This window comes from Paramisgurnus dabryanus, chromosome 3, assembly GCF_030506205.2.
Source record: "Paramisgurnus dabryanus chromosome 3, PD_genome_1.1, whole genome shotgun sequence".
NCBI classification, from domain to species: Eukaryota; Metazoa; Chordata; class Actinopteri; order Cypriniformes; family Cobitidae; genus Paramisgurnus; species Paramisgurnus dabryanus.
In genome coordinates, this window is record NC_133339.1 from 23,015,159 (window position 1) to 23,035,769 (window position 20,611).

The 20,611-nt window shown below is 37.3% G+C and overlaps 1 protein-coding gene and 2 non-coding genes across 3 annotated transcripts; 2 read left to right on the top strand and 1 right to left on the bottom strand.

Moving 5' to 3' along the window:
• Window positions 1–3,976: 3,976 nt before the first annotated feature.
• On the bottom strand, window positions 3,977–17,203 carry lasp1 (LIM and SH3 protein 1). The gene is made up of 7 exons (XM_065273145.2): window positions 16,969–17,203; window positions 11,997–12,091; window positions 8,612–8,696; window positions 6,637–6,744; window positions 5,827–5,917; window positions 5,641–5,729; window positions 3,977–5,399 (listed from the first exon to the last, which is right to left on the bottom strand). Exons 1-7 carry the CDS (start codon window positions 17,035–17,037, stop codon window positions 5,226–5,228), a joined length of 711 nt encoding a protein of 236 aa, XP_065129217.2. The 5' UTR covers window positions 17,038–17,203; the 3' UTR covers window positions 3,977–5,225.
• Window positions 17,204–18,103: 900 nt separating this feature from the next.
• On the top strand, window positions 18,104–18,175 carry trnac-gca (transfer RNA cysteine (anticodon GCA)). The gene has a single exon. It is a non-coding gene; the product is annotated as a tRNA-Cys (tRNA).
• Window positions 18,176–19,580: 1,405 nt separating this feature from the next.
• On the top strand, window positions 19,581–19,652 carry trnac-gca (transfer RNA cysteine (anticodon GCA)). The gene has a single exon. It is a non-coding gene; the product is annotated as a tRNA-Cys (tRNA).
• Window positions 19,653–20,611: the final 959 nt, after the last annotated feature.

The following is a 20,611-nucleotide window of genomic DNA, read 5'->3' on the forward strand; positions in this document are numbered from 1 at the left end:
TTTGTAATAACTTATATGTGTATAAATAATATTGTGTATGTGTAATATTTGTATGTGAACATGAAGATCTACAGATTATACATTAAAAAAAGTAAAGTAGGGATTTAAAGGAGTAGGAGTACATACGTTTTTCTTCTTCCTACTCCTTTTTGGACATGTGAATTGAGTTGTTTTATATCTATAAGTTTTTATTTTGTTACCATGGTTTTTGTTTTCTCTTTTTTATATATATAATCTATAGATTGTGTGATTCATTTATATGACACTTCTTTATCTCCATAAAGGCTTTTTATTTTGAAAAACAGCGACATTTATTTATGAACATTGATTGACACAAAATACATGCATTTCAAAATAGTGTTAATTTTCCAATACTGAGAATTTGTAAACAATTATTTATCAAAATACAGACAGATGAATACAGAGGTCACTGTTTAATCTATGACCAAGCAATGACATTGTGAAATTGTTTAATTAGTAGAGTTTTGTGAAACATGTGTAACCATGGAGGGCTGCATTTATATAATATTATAGCCTAACCTTAAAACGATGTGTTGATAGGTTTATCTACGACTACATGACCATCGATAAAGGGTTTTATGTGAAGTGCTGGTCTAATCTTTTTCCACGATAATACATGTCAAAGGCTCCAAAACAATGCGTAATTCAGGAATTAGGGGACGGAAGGGTTAAGTCTCTTTAAGCGATTGTCCCCTGCGTCGTCCAGTTGTTTCACCACAATCCAGAGGCCTGATGCCACAGACTTCCCCCTGTAACATGCAACAAAAATAAAGGACATATAGCACAAGAAGATTTGTTACATTTTAATTCTTGTTATTGCACACGAAGAGACCTAACAACATTGTCACATTACAACCTGTGTTATTTAATTTTGCATTACCTATACTATGTTTATTGATCCAAAATGTCATATGAACTGGTTCAACGTTTTATATTAATGATGATAAAAACGTAACTGGCCGCAATCACAAAATATTTAAGAACTGACGAAGAGAAACATAAACGTGTGTTTGAAACGCATACATTATTTCGCCTTAGCCAACCTTTGTGGACAAAATCCTCCCGAGGACGGAAATCACGCAGATGGCGTCACAGCGGTCCATTGATGCTGCCGTCATCAAAGCATGTAGATGATGTACGAAAGAAACATTAGACCGATGATGGCGAAAAACATCAATAACAAGACATCCAGCATGATGCCTGCGTCTCCGCAGATCAGCGGCTTCAAAAGACACCGAATATGCCGATTCACCCTACAGACGAGCAGTGCTGTTCGGCTGGATTGTGAAGACCCCTCCCCACCTGCTAGTACACAGCATCATCATCATCATCACTTCTAGAAAGATGCAGCAGGGCAGGCAGTGACCCAGTGGGGGGTCGCTCTATATGCCATTTTTAAAGTGCAGATGGTTTTTACTAAATCTGTGGGATCAAATCAGTCTGCCTGTATTATATATACTGTCAGAAAAAAAGTACAAAACTGTACCTTATCTGTGGCTGGGGTGGTAGCCTTAAAGGTTCATTGTTTTAAATGTTGCACCTTTTGGGGTACATTATTATACCCTAAGGGCTATTGTAAATCTTAAGGAACAACTTTGTACCAGTTAAATTTTAGTGGTACAAAACAGTTAAGATAGACAATAGATCTTTAAAGGTGCCATAGAATAAAAAACTGTATTTATCTAGGTATAGATGAATAATAAGAGCTCTGTACATGGTTATGACATATCGTGAACCTCAAACGCGTTTGTTTCCTAATTTTTATGTAAACCTGGAAACAGGCCAATCTCAACATAACACCAACTGTCACGTCACAGTCGAGATGTACGTCCCCCAACTTGAAATTACACATTACATTAATAACCCTGCTGGAAAATAAACAGCATTTCATTCCCATGCTGGTTTGGCTGGTGGTTACAAGCCTACCAGTACCACAACATATGCTGATCTTGCTGGTGTGACCAGCAGATGACCACCAGCTAAACCAGCACCAAACCGGCATGGGAGCTATTTACAGGTCCATACAAAAAAAACTTGCCACTCAGAAATGTCCATTAACAATCTCCAAACAATTAGTTGTTCCTCAAAATCTGATTTTTTCCTCTGATACGGGCTCACACATAAGTGTGGTTTCCCGGACAGAGATTTGCTTAAGCCAGGACTAGGCCTTAGTTAAATTAGGAAAAATAACTAGTTTTAACAAACATGCCTTATAATAACATTTTGAGGCAATACATTTTGATGTATTTTAAGATGTCAGTGCAAGTGGTTTTCAGTTTGGAAAGCTCTTAAATTTATTTTAGTCTAGGACTAGTCTGATCCCTGTCTGAGAAACCGCCCCATAAGGTCTGTTTACTAATGTGAGCTTACAGGCATGAACCTCAGAGCAGAGCCAATCAGAGCAGAGCTCAATATTATTATTCATGACCCTTCCAAATAGGGCAAAAATCGACCATTTAATTCAAATGACAAATCCTAGGGTTGTAAATAGACATGTAAAACACTTCGGGATAATTTTTGCACTTAATAAAGTTAAATACCTTCTATGTAAATATCAAAGAACAATTTAACACATTATTTTAATGCATTCTTTGGCACCTTTAAGGTAGTAATGTAAGGTACAAGTTACCACCTCATATTGTTTAGTATACCTGTAAAGGTACAAAACGGAACTAAAGGATACCAGCGACAGTAAAATCACAAAATATATGTAACTATACTATTGAGCAAACAGGAAAACGTTTTATAGTTATTAACTGAAAAACATCATTTTGATACCACCTTTCTGTTCATTGTTATTGTGCTTTTATATATTTCGTGTCAATACACGTTTAATATATAATGCTTTGGCAATATTGTATCTATACAGAAGCATTTAAGTAAAGTATTTAAATATATAAATATTTAATTTATATTGTACCAGGGCAAGATGAACTTTGTGAGAAAAGAAACTTGTGTTAAAACTGCAGAATGTGAAAAAACTGCATTCTTGATGTGTCTGTTTCTCAGATGTTTAGATGATCATAAAAGCAAAACCAGTTCAGGATACCAAAGAGACACGTTAAAACACACTCCCAGACTTGTCGATGTCACATTTTCACCACAATTTCCACTTTTTAGTTCCTTTAAACAATCTCCCGGTTTATTTTTGATGATTTGTCATAATGACCATTACTAAAAGTCAGACATTCCACAAAGTGTTACAGTGTTTCCATTTAAGGGTGAGTTAACATATAAAATAATCTTTGCATATGACTTTCTGAAGTTAAAAAGCATGTATTGGCAGAGTAATGGCCTGAAATGGAGGCTGAGAGTCCAGGAAAAGGATGCAAGAACTAAATAATCTGATTAGTACATATTTGCAGATATCTTATATCACTGTATGGATAACTCGGACTCCTAAAACATTTATAATGCAAAATCGAAAATATAAAAACGAGAATGCAGAATTTTTTTTTTATCACTATGGCACAAGAAAACCACTGAAAATGTTGACAAACCTTTCTAGAATGTTTAGCACAAGCACTTTTTTTCAGAATTTTCACATAGACACACTACATGTAAACTCATAGTTTCATAAAATGTGGGATCAAGTGTTGCTTCATGAAAATCACCAGATCAATTCGTTTTTGAATGAGAGTGTGATGAGGGGGAATTGTAAAAGAATACTACCACATATTATACTGATGAAATTCAGTCAAAAACACATTTGTGACCCAATATTTTACATTTGACTTTACAAAAGTGGAAACGGTGTTTTGAGAAAACAAAGCACTTGCTTTGATCATTCTCTGGATCTATATTTGAGTGTTTTAGAGAGAACAATAATCAGTATCAGAATAGATCAGTCTCTTTGTCAAGACTGCATTTGTTTTCAGTTAGACACAAATATATCCTAGATTCTAAACCATCCTAATTCCAACAGCTTATACTCCTGTTTGACAAAGCCGCCTGCCTTGGTATACAAATAGATTTGTTTTATTCCACTGATATTGATAAATTGACATTAAAATTTCTTCTCATACAATACCAGCAAGGCAATGAGAATAAGCATGATATGAGAAAAAACAAACAAACAAACAAAAACATTAATACCAACATCTTACTAAACAGCTCCGAGATACAGTTTCATACTATGCACATGGAATGCTCCGGAAAAAAAAAGGAACAAAACCAATGGAATGATTAAAAGTTAAAGCTAAAATGATCCTTAGATTTGTGCTTGGGCTCCTCTTTACTCTCACTATACTACAATGCGGTTCTGCTCTTATTGTTCCAGTTTCCTTTATTCCCTTTGTTAATAATAAGGTTCATCACAATTTCCTCTTCACTTTAAAAGCAGAAGCAGAACAAAGTTAGGCTCAAATATATATATATAGTAATTCATTTAGTAAAGGGCCAGAGGAATGTGAAAGCTTCATTAAGTAATAACGAAAGACTCTATCCTTTTCATACAGTACATCCAGTTGAAAAAGAGGAGCCTTTTCGAGATTCCAGTTTCACTAAGTGATGCAAGTGGTCAGACAGGTATGGAATGATTAGAATGACCAAAAGTCTCACGTTCAAGCATTGTTACAGACCCACAACCGGTGAGATGTAAAACTGTACTAAATACATCACATACTATTACAGGTTGAAAATCAAATATGAAAAAGAAAAGTAAAAAAAAAAGATTATTTCACGTATTGTCATGGCAACCGATAAGACTGTCGAGATGTTTGAAGTGCTCTATGGCAGGCCCTAAATATTTTAGCGGCCTGTGCAGTTATGCATTTTGCGTGTAGGTGTGTGTGTGTGCGAGTCTTATTAAGACTTAAGTGCCACTTGTGACAGCACCTTTTCAGGACTGAGATAACACTTACAAACAGACAAACAAACCGACAGGCAGCAAAGCAATAAAGAGAGAGATGCATACAGTGAAAGATATGGGGGGAAAAGTAGTAAATTGCAATACAACATTACCATATATATATATATATATCTGATTGCGTATATGTGTGTGTGTATGCGCCGTTTGTGTGTTTGATTATACTGTGTGGTCACTTAGCTATGTTTATTTCGGATCATAATTGGATCATAAGGGTCGACCTCGGATAGGACAGAGGAAAAGATCTTGAAAAGTGAAATGACACTCGGCTACTAATCTGCGACCCCCTCTCCTTTTCCCTCCCTTTCTCTCTCTCTATCTCACTCCCTCTAAGTTTTCACATGGCCTCTACGTAGTTAGCAGGCAGCATTCCCTGCTGGCCGGTGCGCTCCACCCTCCCATACATCCAGCCTTCGTCGATCTGCTGCACGTCCAGGATTACATCGCCGTCCAGGAACGACACCTCGTCCTCATCGGCCGCGTTGTAGTCATACACGGCTCGGTAGCGCTTCTGAAACACATGCACGTGAGATTTTAGAAGTCTGACTGAAATAATAACAATATTATTTAAAACAGATGCTGTGTTCCAAAACTTAGCTACTTATGAAAGAATTTAACATTAGCTTTTTGCTAAACATGTATAATAATGGTGTGATTTTTAAACAGACATTTTATTCACTAGGATAAAAATTTCTGCCACCCATCTAGGTTTTGGAACAAAGTTTTATGTCTAAGGAGTTTATTATTAGTACCCCAGAGCTTGGAGGAGGGGCGGCAGCCGCCTGGCGCACAGGCGCAGGTTCATAATGATAGTTCTGTGATGATGCTGAGGGCTGATATGCTACGAGAAAGCATACAGAAAATACATACAGTAAATTATGATTGTATTGATAAAACAGGACAGGCATAAAGTAAAAAAACATTGTAGGGTAACGTACCTGGAGTTGTGATTTGTTGAGGTGTCTGTGGGTGTTGGGGTGGGGCATCACCTCCCATTCGGCTCTTCTCAAATTCCTCATGGTATTTAATCTAAAACACACACACAGACAAAAATAAAGTTTAAATGGATCCTCTACCCTGCACAGCAGCTCAGGCTGAATTAAATGAGGAGAAGCATATAAATAGGAGAAACTTGCTGTCTTGAGCGCTGTAATTATCCCTCTCTGAAAACAGTCCCTCATTTTGTAAAGTGGTAGTTTCGGTGAGAGCTTTAGATTTAATTAAACTGTTTGATGCTGAGCCAGAGGGAGACACAATTAACTGTAATTCCTGCACTACCCACAAGGTGTCACCCAAGCCTGGAAGCGGTGCTTTTATACAGACGGGAAATGACATCGCAAAAGGAAGTTCACTGACCGAACTGTTGCCAGGCAACCAGTGCAGATTCAGCGAACAGGTGTGGAATGAAAAAGGGAAGGGTGGGATACAATAAATGCTCCATCAAGGTCAAACTATTATTTCTACTAGTTGACAAACCATTAATAATCAACAGCAGGAGTATTGTTAGATAACTGTGCAGTTACCTATTGGAGAGATAATGAGGAAGATGCAGCAAAAGAGAAAGCAGAATAAACAAAGTGGAAATGAGGATTGTGACTACTCATAAGTATGTCTATACTAGTTTTTAATGAATGAATCTTGTAAAAAGCAATCTTTCTTGGCCAATACAAACCTATTGTGAAAAGTGAAATATGTGTCTATGCTTTGGTAAATACTCTTGAGTTTAATAATAATAATGTTGGACCTACGTTGCTGATTTGGTCTTGTGTTTTCTTGATTCTCTGCATCTCAGGTGTGTCAGCAACAACACTGAAGCCTTTTCCTTTGCTCTTCTCGAATTCTTCCTTATAGAGCACCTGCGACACCAAGTAAATAGTGAAAAATCTTTTATGCTACATAATATGTAGAAGCAATAGAGTTTTTTTAAGGAATTGTATTAATGCACCCATCATACAGTGTCTGAGATGGTGCAGGTGGAGCTTTAGGAGAAGATTTAGAGTTTTACTTTAACGCATAAAAGTGCACTGACTAAATCAGGGTTCAACTGCACGAATGCGACCACAGGCACACAACCAAGTTTTGTATCGGTTGATGGAAATGAATAATGTGCTATGATCATACATTTTCTGATTTGTATTTTTATAGACTTTTATTGTACTTCAATAGGTTTAGTTAGGGATAGTTAACCCAAAAAAGAAAATTATCCCATAATATAGTTCATCAATCCATCCCCAATGTATATGATTATCTTCTCAGACAAACATAATCGAATTATATTAGAAAATGTCTTGGGTGTTCCAAGCTTTATAATGGTAGTAAATGGTGCTTTTGATTTTAACGGTGCATTCACACGGGACGTAAGCGTTAACGCTTCCCATTCACTTTTAATGGGTGACGTCATGTGTTGTGGATCCGTCTGCGCCGCGTCAGTGCCATTGCTCGCGGCAGAAGTTGAACATTTCTCAACTTTTCAAGCGGCAACGCGTGCGTCAGCCAATCATATTGCCTTATGCAAATAACCTAGACAGAGCCAGCCAATTACGTTTTTGGAAGACCGGAGCTTGTGTTGCGGCCACTGTGATTGGCCGTTGGCCACGCTTCAGACAAGCCTTCCGTCAAGCATTGTGAATGCAGTGCAAGTCCATCCATCCTTCACAGAATTAATCCACATGGCTTCAGAAGGTTAAAGGGGCAATGTCACAAGACTTTTTTAAGATGTAAAATAAATCTTTGGTGTCCCCAGAGTACGTATGTGTAGTTTTAGCTCAAAATACCATATAGATAATTTATAATAACATGTTAAAATTGCCACTTTGTAGTGTGTGTGCAAAAATGTTGCGTTTTGGGTGTGTCCTTTAAAATGCAAATGAGCGGATGAAGTGCAAACACTGATCACAATGATGGTGGTTTGTTGAAATTGGAACTTAATTGTATTGTGAATTATTTCTCTCTTCCTCTCTTTCTCTCTGCACTAAATGGCAGTGCTGTGGTTGATAGTGCAGATTAAGGGGTGGTATTATTATAATAAGAGCTCATTATGACATCATAAGGAGCCAAATTTCAACAACCAATTTTATGTGCTTGTAGAGAATGGTTTAACAAAACTAAGTTACTGGGTTGATCTTTTTCATATTTTCTAGGTTTATAGAAGCACTGGGGACCCAATCATAGCACTTAAACATGGAAAAAGTCAGATTTTCATGCCATGGCCCCTTTAATAAATGCCTTTTGAGGGCAATCGATGCAATTTTGTAAAAAATATATTTAAAACTTCCTTTGTAATCAATATTACAAACTAAATAACTAGTTTCCAGTAGCGACCGACACACTTTCACGAGAGAATGCGTTCCCAGCGTATGAGATGTAGTGGCGTAATTTAAATTTTTGAGTGAACTATCCCCTTAAACATTGTTGGTAAAAATAATCAATATCACCAGCATAACAAAACCTAGCTGTTGATGAGGATTTAAAATAGAAAATGCTGGAATTGCTTGAAGAACTTGCATAGCATGGCACAGACAACTTCTTAAGGTCATACCCAAAGTAATTTTATGTAAAAAAGTTTGCCAAATGGCCACTGAACATGTAGGCAAAACATACAGTACTGTTCTGACCAGGCCAGCATATAACCTTAGTGTTGCAAATGTCAATGACCTTTCAAAAACAATGACTCGTCTTTTCCCAAAAGAGAAGAGAAAGTGATTGGAGATAAGCTATTTGTACCTGGCTCTGCATCTTGCTTTGCTGTTTCAGGCGCAAGTTCTCCGGGGTGTCTGCAACACTGGTGAATGATGTCTTCGGATAGTGTCTGATACACACAGCGCACTTTTAGTTAGCATGACAATCTGAAATCTACTCAGAATCAGTAGACAGCATCTTATAATAATTCATAAACAGATTTATATCTAAATATTTCTTCAGGATGAATTATAAAGCAAAGAAAACTGGTTAAAATGCTCAACTATTTACACTGATAATGCTCATTGTCTACCCATAAAAGCGCTGTTAAACAGAATCACATTCTTAAAACCTTTTACCGTAAACTGTGGATGCTAATTGTATTTTGGTAATGATAGACCCAATTAATGACCCAAATCAAGGTTACTGCAAATAGAAGTGAATTTTTTAGAGTGTTGCTAAAGACAAACACCATGAATTAGTAGTTTTAAATCATTGAAAGTTCAATATCCACATTTGTTTAACACTAATCTGTATGGGGATCATGTGGGCTGTTTGTGAGATAACTGTAACAAAAATGTACATCAACTATAACACTTCTTGACATATTTTGGTACTATACTGGACATATGTGACCTTGTCTGTGAGATAAGGAGCATTAAAGTTTGATTTCACATTGATTTAACACAGCCTTACTCAGTCAATATTAAAGATATCCACTTGTTAAGTCATGACATAAGAAATACTGTTTCCAGCTTCAAGCCACCACATTTACGATCCCTATTTATTAATAGCACACATTTAAGCAAAAAAAAAAAAATTTATAAACTATAAACTGCAGTCTCAGGGTCCCAGATTCAAAGACAGCAATATATTAATAATTCATAAAAAAAATTCACGCCGATAAATACATGTCTTGTCATCTCGGATTTTGTTATGGAGATAAAAAATAGGATTGGGTGTTTTTGGTAGTCTTTCATTATGATTTGAGTGTATAATTCATATTTATTTATTTTTTGTTATTTCTATGACATCTGTGAGCGGTTGGAGCCGGAGGTGGCGCATGACATCAGACTTAACAACCGGATAAAGATTATATTTTCACAAAATGTTCTTTACATTACGAAGGATTTAAACAGTAAATCACAAAAAAAAACTTTAGCTAGGTTTTCACAGGCAGGGTCACATGTATAAAGTAATGTAAGGATAGGATAAAACAGATTTTGGTGGTTTAATAAAATTAATATTTTACAACAGAACCACTGTGCCAATCAAAACATAGTGGCTCATTGCTAGCTACCCCAGCCATTCTGCTAACTTAACCTCTATACAGTACACAAAGATGTGTTGCTGCAGGCAAATAGCACGTAATACAATCCAGGCTTGGTAAACCGATGAAAATAAACTAATTCAGGACTAAATCAAAGCCTGTGTAATAGGGCTGTCAAATTTTAATTCGAATTTCGAATATTCGTCGAATGTAAAAAAAATATGCATATTCGAACGTAAAACTTTGCATTCGAATTTTACCTGTGTCAGGAAGCTCACGCAACGTGATAATGCATAACTGACGCGGATTGTTATACAGAGCGGCTCAGCCAACTATGCGGAGCAAGCCAGCGTTATTCATTTGAAAAATAGCAAGAAAAGACAGTGGGGATTACGATTCGGACAGAATACATATTAAAAGGGCTGTGTGATGCTGCTTTGGTTTTTGGAGCATCAACTGGAATTCAACCGCAAAGTGAAACTAACTGAGATGAGTTATTGTCGTCTGCTTCTAAATGCAGTTTTAAAGTTTAAAATAACGTAACTGATCAACACGAAAGTGCCATAATACAGCTGCTTGTTTAGCAACATTAAAACCATATGTGCATCTACAGAGTCCACACCGCATATGAGAGAATAACGCCGCGGTGGCTTTATTTTAACTGACTGGAAACGTGACTTTCACCTGGACATTTGATATGCAAGTTTTTCATCAACATTATCTGCGTGAAATATAAACATGATGATCATCTGCCAACTCGACTGTTTCAGCACGTCCTCTATTAATTACGGAGAGTCTGCTTTATTAACGGCTTCACTCGCGTAAGTTAAACATTTCTGTTCTGTACTTTATTACTCGCATATATTTCTACATATTTTCAACCAAGGAACACACAAAATATAATATTAGTTGTTGTGAATAGCGTTTAAGCTTGACAAAATTTAAATGACTAATGATCTTTCCCACTTATTTTGGCTTAAATAAAGATTAATTCGTTTTCATACTTTATTAGAAACACGTTAATTTATCTACTTATATAAAATGCCCTATTAATATGCATTGTCTATGTATGGCATTCGTTTTGTACATTTACAGGTGCACAACTATACTGGTTAATTTTTATTTCATTAGTAGTGTTTATAACATTCGTTTTAACAAAAAATATGCTGTGCATGATTATATTATTGGGGCTTTGTGCTGCGCCCTCTTGTGGGCTTTTAGGAGTATTTTCTCCAAGATAAAGTAGGTCTTTATAATTCGAATATAATTCGAATTTTATTATTTTTCAAGGACGAATTTCGAATGTACTTGTTCAGCCATTTTGACAGCCCTACTGTGTAATGATGTTAGTACTAAGTGTGGATGCAGGGTATCTGCTAAGTGCCACGGGCAACAAATTTAATAAATACTACTACAAACAATTCTGCATTATTTTCATTTAATTTGCATTAATTTATTCTTGCCCAGTAAACACTCAAACCCCACAGGAAACAAATGTAAACAAATATAAACAAATGCATGGTCCTCAAGATTAGCCTCTGCTTTTATATAACGCCTGACATGATCTAATCAGATGCGTTTACTTTTGGTAGGCGTGTCATTACTATACCTATTCCGCAAAGAAAACAGGTCTTTATCTTTGGATGCAGGAGGAAATTACATTGCCAGTGCTCACTTACTGAAATTCTGTTCAGAAAAAGGACAGTGAAAGCAGATCTAGACACAGGGACAGACATAAATCTCACCGAATAAAGACTACACTTCTTGTGTATTACAAGAATGAGTGTCTGTAAGTTTATGTGGAAAAACAAGAATCTTTACATTTAAGGAATAGTTCAGAGTTTAAATTCAGCACACAACCAAGAGATGTATTTGCATATTTTGTATGCTAGCACACAAAGTGTAGTGTTAATAAAGTTGAATAAAGTATAAATACAGTTTTGAGAGGGAAAAATTACTTATAGATTACTAGCTGAATTTCAAAGAAGTGGATTCATACGTGATTGCGTGCATGTAAGGGTCATTGTTGTGAAATTATTGGAATTTCCCTCCAATGCCCTTGCACTGAATGACTGAATAAATCCGCTTTTGTCCGTGCACATATGACCTTTCCCCTGCCTCAATACACATGAAACTCACATGGCCATCAGATATACTTACGCATTACAGTATGGTCTCTTCTCAAAGCCTTTGTAGTTCTTCATGTTTAGAGTCATCTTACACACTTCACAGCTAAAGCATCCTTTATGCCAGAACTGAAAGAGAGCAAGAGAAATGGATGAAAGTTTAAAGCATGTAAATGTGTTTGTGGGGAGAGTACATGCAAGAGAGACAGGGAAATCAAGTTGAGAAAAAAAAAACAGATTAAAAAAAGCAAATGACTCATTGAATCCCTAGTGACGGTAATTCAGTCACTTTGGATGCTGCACAGTCTGTGTTGCTCTCCCTGAAGATTAATTGGGAGAAAAACAACGAAGTGCTTGTTTTTAGAAAGTTTCTTGGAAAGACAAACAGGATCAAGCAAATGTGCCTTTTAAAAGATGACCACTTTACTTCTGTTCGGAGGAAAGACTATATGTATGTAAAAAAGTATTTGTTTTACAAACTTACTAAAAGATTTTACATGAACCCCCAGAAAGCACTCTGGTTGTCAAGTAGTTACAAAGCCAGTTACATCACCATTTTCCCAGCTTTTTGCAACACAAGGAACCAATCACTTATGTTGGGAAACACCCTGACAGTGACACGCTAGGAACTGTCTTCCAAAATCTCTTTAAATCTACCAAACCTTATGCTGCCCAGTCAGTCAATTACTTAATAGAGCTGTTCACACTAGAGCATTTTCATTTTAAAACAAGACATTTTTAAGAGTTACATTAGCATTGTAATCAATATGGTGATATGATAATTAAGCATATTTGGTGTGCTGTCCGAGGGAGGGCCCGAGCTCAGAATATTAGCCCAAACCCGGAGTACTCCCCCTCAATAACTGGGATAGATATACCAGCAGAGAGTGAGGCGATGGGGTGGATGAGGGATGCTGCAAAAAACTGTCACAGGACAGAGGTGAGGGACGTCTATATATAGAGACCAAACATTAGTTAAATAAACTCCATGTGGCCTCAAACTTTTAAAGCACCATGATATCACATTCATGATGATCCAAGGGTAACAAGTACATTATGAATAATAAGTGAATATTTTCTGACTAATGCATATTTCTGTTATATTAAAATTGGATACAATAATAAAAAAGTACTTTTTTTAATAAAGGTTTTAATATATATATATATATATATATATATATATATATATATATATATATATATATATATATATAGGGCTGTGCAAAAAATTGTGTGTGATTCTCATGCGTGTTTAGTAAGTAAAGCCGGTTACGGGATTAGTGATAAATTACCATCACCTGCTTTCAGATGGAGCGGCATTTACTACACAGAGCCGTAGTTCACTGAGAAGGTAGGCAAAATCGCATAGATTATCGGAGTCGATTTCTCTGTGAACTACGGCTCTGTGTAGTAAATGCAGCTCCATCTGAAATCAGCTGATGGCGATTTAATACTAATCACAGAACCGGCTTCACTGATGGAAACACGCATGAGAACCGCAGGCGATTTTTGCACAGCCCTAATATATATACACACAACACACACACACACACACACACACACACACACACACACACACACACACACACACACACACACACATATGTATTTTTAAGTTGAAAACATTGCAAAAAAATTATTTTTAAAATTCTTCTTTAAAAAATAGCCTACGGAAAAACAGCATTAAAACTCCAGTGCAAAGGCTAAAGCCGCCTTTCCATTGCACACGACAAATGATGACCAAAAAACCGGAAGTCATTTATTTCCTATATGGAGAGTTGCAAAGAGGCTGTGTGAGGTGCCAACTGTCTGCGGATACGTAATTTTATGGCTCCATTTTGACAGTTGGATCCGTTAAATTTTTTTTACTTGTGCGACTACACCACATGCGATATGCTGACCAGAAGTGATGTATTTTAGTGTATTCCAATCAAAACACTGTGTGAGGTGAAAATTATTTAATCCTTGTTGTTTAACTTTATCGTGTAACAAGTGAATCTTCGTTCTCTGTGTTGGTCTCGTTTAGCTCTGCATAAACAAAATAAAGTAGGCTCTATAACTAGTGATCAACCAATGCTGATCTTTTAATAACCAATAGCAAATATTTGGATGCTTGTGCGCCCAATAACCAATATGCTGAAACAATTTTTATTTACTGTTATACTTCTGCTTTTGACACAATTACTGTGAACACTACTGAACTTAACAAACCCTTATAATAATAAACATCACTCCCTCTAAGCATACAAAGTAATTAATAATTAATAGAGGGCTCTGAAGGAGTGAAGAATAATATTATTAATTTAATAAATATTATAACTAGGGCTGCACGATAAATCACATGTGATTGTCACACGCATCTCGTCAGTAATGCCGGTTCCTTGATTAGTAGTAAATCGCCATCAGCTGTTTTCAGATGGAGCAGCATTTACTACACAGAGCCGTAGTTCCCTGACAAGCTGGGCCATATCGCATACATATCGCAGGCGATACATCCGCGATAATTAATGCAAAATTCCCCCGATTGAAAGTGAGCTACGGCTGTGTGTAGAAAATTCATCTCCATCTGAAAACCGTGTTTCCTTCCGATGTCTCTGTAGGAGTATAAACTTGTATTATAAAGCTCCGGGAATTCCGAGTATAAGCTTTTCGTCCATTTTGATTCCCCGTTTCTATTGGCTGCGCAGGTAATCGTCACAGAGCGCAGCGCAAAAGTTAAACTATTTTGAACTTTGACCGCAGCGCTCGCGAAAAAAACGCCCTCGTGCGGCGCAAGCCTTTGAAATGAATGGGTTGCGCAGCGTATCCTTTGTGAAAGCTGGATTAGGGTATTCTACATATTTAACACTGCGGTGGCGCATTAAAAACAAACATTCAAACAGCATTTTTTATATATTCGAATTATTATTACAGATCGAATATTCGACCACTCATTCACATTCCTACTAAAACAGACATCTACAAATTAATTTACTTTTGTCAACCAATTGATCAAACAACATTTTTATATTTAATGCAACTGTTGCGTTTAACATACATAAATGTTGCGTTTTAACCAGATGCAGACACATTGCACAATATTACACAATCATAAAATTTAAACATGCCTTAATGCCTTTCTACCTCCCTATTTTACTGCATGCAAAGGCAGCACATTCAGACACGCACTAAAACTTTGATCAGTGAATTGCTTAGTTAATGTTGCCCAAAGAAGTGTTTCATGGATAACCAAGCACAGACCACACATACAAATGGACTTGAGGGACTGATCTGACCTGCTACCCTACATTCCATCCATACAGTCAGTCATGCAGGCGAACGGAAACGCATATAATTAGGAGGATGTCAGTTTTTTATGTCTTATAAAATACTTTTGTTTTTCATTTGGAGCTCACACAGTCATGCATATACAAGCTGTTAGTATATACTTATGCAATACCCGTCTGCACCTGAATAACAGGATATGCAAATGATATCAAACATTTCTGCAATGATTTCCGGTTTTCCCTGACGTTGTGCTGTAGATCTGAGTTACTGGATTTGTAAAGTATAGAGATAAATATCCAATGCTGAGCAGCCATTATAGTACACTAAAACCACTGATCCAAATAGTACATCATTTTCAAACATCAGTCGTGCATTGTTTTATATCAACCCCCTAGACCACCTCTCTCGGGTGCGGTTTCTTTTGAGATGTCCTCCGATATGACAGCTGATGATGTTGAGCACTGAAGCACAATGACTCTCCTTCAGGCCATGAATGTGAACCTGTGCGAGTCAATGATGTTTTGGCTTCTCTGACCAGAATTGGTGGGAGGTGCACGCCTCCACTCCCACTTTCCCCACGTTTACTGTCACAAACTGAATCCCACACTTGCGCACAATACGTTTGTCTTCAGAAAATTGTATCAAGACGTTCTTCCAAAGCCATCTAGCCTGTAAATCGATTAATGTGCTTTTAACGTCCATTACACACGTTTACAGCCTCAGTTTACCTCCTTCTCCAATACTTGCACTGCATAAAAATATCAAACAAGACGACTCCACCCTCTGAAGCAATTTGTAATACTCATGTCATCACAGAAAAGAGAAAGAATTTGCCACAGACAGATAAAGATATGGGGTAAGGGGGTGGGGACTGTATTAAAACGTCTTGCTTCACAGCGTGTTGACCAGCAACACATCCTCTAGCCGATTGATAGACATGTAACACTGTTGTGTACAATACATCATGAACACGGTGTTAACAGAAGGCCCGTCTGATATCAAAGTAATGCAGCCATTTCAATAAAACGTTCAATAAACGTTTAAATGGCACTTCAACGCTTACATAACCAGCAGTTTGCGATTAAATAACTGTCGGGCAAACATCGTCAGGCACGGAAAGTTGCACATCTGTGAACTTGGGTCGACCACAAAAAAAAAACAAAACAAAAAAACTAGATGATGTCCATCCGAAAGCATGCATATAAACATCATAGTGTTGTTAATTATGCGTCTCCCTATTAAGGATAAAATAAATGTTTGACCTATGATCTTATACTGAGCATTTGCCATAACTTGGACTGTTGTGGGTTTTTCGGGTCCATGTCGCCCACTGGGCAGACTGACACGTCATAAACAAACGTCCTCCTCTCGCGCGAGGCCACGAACAAGCTCTTGCTATCTGTTTGAAAAAGAAAACGATTTCCCGCACAGATTTGTTGATATGTGCCCAGTCAATTTCACGACATTAAGACATATTGCGGACTATATGATCGGCAACTTGTAGCATGCTATGAAGTTATCACGATCTGGCTCTGCATTACTAGCACAGGGCTGCAGCGTCCGTTCGCTCAGGCGCTTCCGTTTTGATCACAATCTGAATGCTCACAAAATCATTAACCTCTCCTTAAAGCCACATTATTACATTCGAGTTATAAATGAGAAATCACCAACATACACTGTATCACCACGACCAAAGGTGTGCGCTACGCTAGCGTGTGCTAAGTTTCGCTTAGCCTTACCTTGTCAAGGCAATTCACTTTTTCCGTGGGATATACCACTCGATTACATCTGCCACACAGCGGATTCATGTTGGGGTAGTACGGTGATTGTAAGAGGTGATGAAATGACCCGCAGAGTATATTTTGGTTGATAATGTGCGAGGTGTGGATCGCTAACCGTTGACGAGTCCAATTCACACCGCTGGCTGTCAGCGTACGAATCCGACACGGAAGGCGCGCCCACGGCACTGCCGCTGTGTCCTGCTGCGCGCTCCCGTGCGGAGATAAGCAAGCGCAAGCAAATGAGGACTTAAACTTGCACAAAACTATTTAAAATAAGTGATTGTCATGCTCATTAAAAAAAATTTAATAACATTAAACTTAAACATCTAGACAGTCTCAGTAAAATTAATCAGATGATTACATTATTGCTTCTGTTATCAAATTCATTCAGTTTTTTCCAACAATCCCTTAAATAAGTCTAAAACAGGCAGCCTGGATTATTTTTTTGAGATATGATAATTTTAAACGGTGTACACAAGACACACACTGAATCGACACAAATGTGTAAGAAAGGTAGGGACGAATTCTGTTAAAATTACGAAGCAGATGGGCCAAAATACTTCAGCATGGGCTTTCGTCCAGTCTGTGTCGTTTTGTTTGCGCGACCCCTGGCGGCTATGGGAATAACTACATACATTCCGCCAATAGTCAGTGGATCTCAACCTATTTTTTACAGTCTATGATCTCAACCTATTTCACTTCAAGGGCCCCACAATATTTTTGAAGGATCCCCACTCACCGTTTTTACCTAATAAAATATTTTTAGAGCTATGCATGAATAGAAGGATGTATATTTGTTATGATAAGTTTAACCAGACACTTGTTTAAAACCTAGTTTTGTCTTATTTTAAATTATTTTGAATCATCTTGGGGGCCTCCTGGAAGTTTGCCGAAGCTCGGTGACCCCAGTTGAGAAACACTGGCCTACATGTCAGCTTCACTGTGTGATACAAACTTTTTTTTGTTCTTTTACAAATATTTGAACATAGGCCAAGAAAACACAAAACAAACACTTAGTCATACACATTTGTTGCACAATGATCTGGTGAGATCATTACTGTGTTACACTATCCTTTTATCATCTTTTAAGTATGGGGGTATAGCTCAGTGGTAGAGCATTTGACTGCAGATCAAGAGGTCCCCGGTTCAAATCCGGGTGCCCCCTGTTTTTCAGAGCACTTTAGATAACAAAGACAGTTTATTAACAGGTTTAACAAACAGTGTTTAGAGATAACATATGAAAACAAATGTCCTGAATTCTTTCATAATAGTGTTATAACATGTTTATATACATGTTATATATGTCACCTTGAAATGTGAAGCAGTATAGACTATAGCTAATCCAGATGATAAGGTTAACAAGACATTAAATATAAAGACATTTTTAAATAGCCGCCACTGAGTGACTTTGTCACAAATCACCCTTTAAATCAATTTGTAGCATGAAGGGCTGTACTGAGATGATGCACTTCACATGACAAATTGTTTTATATTGGTTCACTACATTCCTAAACAGTGCAGTTTAGTTTACAGAAATGTTTTCGGTGGACTGGGGTAGGACTTCTGAAAGTATTCAGCTGAATGTATTGTTCACTGGGAATGTTAAAGTTCAGCGTAAACAGTTCCTCATGCTGATGTGTAACTTTTGAGCATCTCAACACTTAAGGAAGTTTAAATTAAACTATTAGTACTTATCATTTGAAGTGGATCAAAACCTTTCATAAAAGTTATAAAAAATATCAGTTTTATATAAAATATCTACAAAAAAAGTCTGTAATGAGTGTCTAAATTCTGGATGAATGTATTTTGGACCATTCTTACAAAACATCTCCAGTTCAGTTAGGTTCAAAGGTTGCCAAGCATGGACAGCCTGCTTCAAATCCCCCCACAGATGTTAAATAACATTCAGGTCTGGGGACTGGGATGGCCATTCCAGAACATATTAGAATGTACTTGTTCCTCTGCATAAATGTAGTAGATTTTGAGCAGTGTTTTGGTTCGCTGTCTTGTTGAAATATCCGCTTAACTTCAACTTTGTGACTGATTCCTCAACATTTTTCTCAAGAATCTGCTGATATTAAGAGGAATCCATGCGACCCTTAACTTTAATCAGAATCCCAGAATCCCAGTAGCGGCACTGACCATACAGTCCCACAGCATGATGGAACTAACACCAAATTTTACTGTGGGTGTTTTTCTTGGAATGCTGTGTTCTTTTGCCGACATGCATAACGCCTCTTATTATGACCAAATAACTCAATCTTTGTTTCATCAGTCCACAGCACCTTATTCCACAATGAAGCTGGCTTGTCCAAATGTGTATTTGCATACCTCAAGTGACTCTGTTTGTGCAGAAAAGAGTTATTTCACATCAAAGTACAAAGTGCGCTGAATTGTTAAAGGAGTATTTATCTCATCTCCTTTGCCTGGGATCTCAAACTCCTTAATTTGAAATGCAAGACAATATCACAAATAAACTAACAGTAACACCTACATACACACCCATTATGCACACACTGGCTCACTAACTCTGTGTGTAAAAAACACACCTGTACCATATCATTACATGAGGGGGTATAGCTCAGTGGTAGAGCATTTGACTGCAGATCAAGAGGTCCCCGGTTCAAATCCGGGTGCCCCCTTTATGTCAGAGCACTATAGATGACAAAGGGACAATTTCACGGACAGGGCTTAAAGGATAACCCAACCATTTTTCAAATTTTTTCTATGTTCTTCTTACCTTAACTTAGACGTGTTAATACATACCAATCTTTTTTCAATGCGTGCACTTAATCTTTGAACAGCGCGTTGTGAATGTGCTGGCATTTAGTCTAGCCCCATTCATTCCTTAGGATCCAAACAAATGAATTTAGAAGCTACCAAACACTTCCATGTCCTTTTTAAAGACCCCTATTTTTGTTACATGAGTAGTTACAGTATGGTAGCACAAAATAAAATGTTGTGATTTTTTTAAGCAGATAAAAAAATGAGAAATATATTGTATGGCAGGCACAGGTAATGACGGACGTTTGATCAAGAGGGGGAGTAACATCACACAACTACTCCTAAATCGCCACGTTTTATTTTGTGTCACCATACTTACCAGTGTAACTCAAAGGGGCAACCTTCCGGTCTCTCTGATGAAGCCAATACGGAGATGATTTAAACTGCAATTCATCAAGGCAGGCTCCAAAAGGGAGTCAATTCCTATAGACCCCCATGTTAAAATGGCCAACTTAACAGTAGAAAATAATGTATTTACAGTCTGGTACAAAATATTTTTTTGGTCTTTATAACTATTTTTGCCCTTCATGACAACTGTGAGAGGGTGAATTTTTTTTTAAACTCATCCGTTTAAATTATATTAAGCCTTAGGGGTTGTGTACACCAAAACTTTTACGCCCGCGGCCGGCGCATGTTTTCAATTGTTTCCAATGGAAGCTCGGCGTTTTTCAAATAAGCCAGCATCTAGCGGGTTTTTTCCGCGCTGAAAACCGGCGCTCGGCGGTTTTTCCGCGCTCGGCGCTGAGCGTCGAGAGTTGAAAGAGATTCAACCTTGGAAGAAAAGCTCCGCTCGTCAATGTCAGTACTCACACGGCCG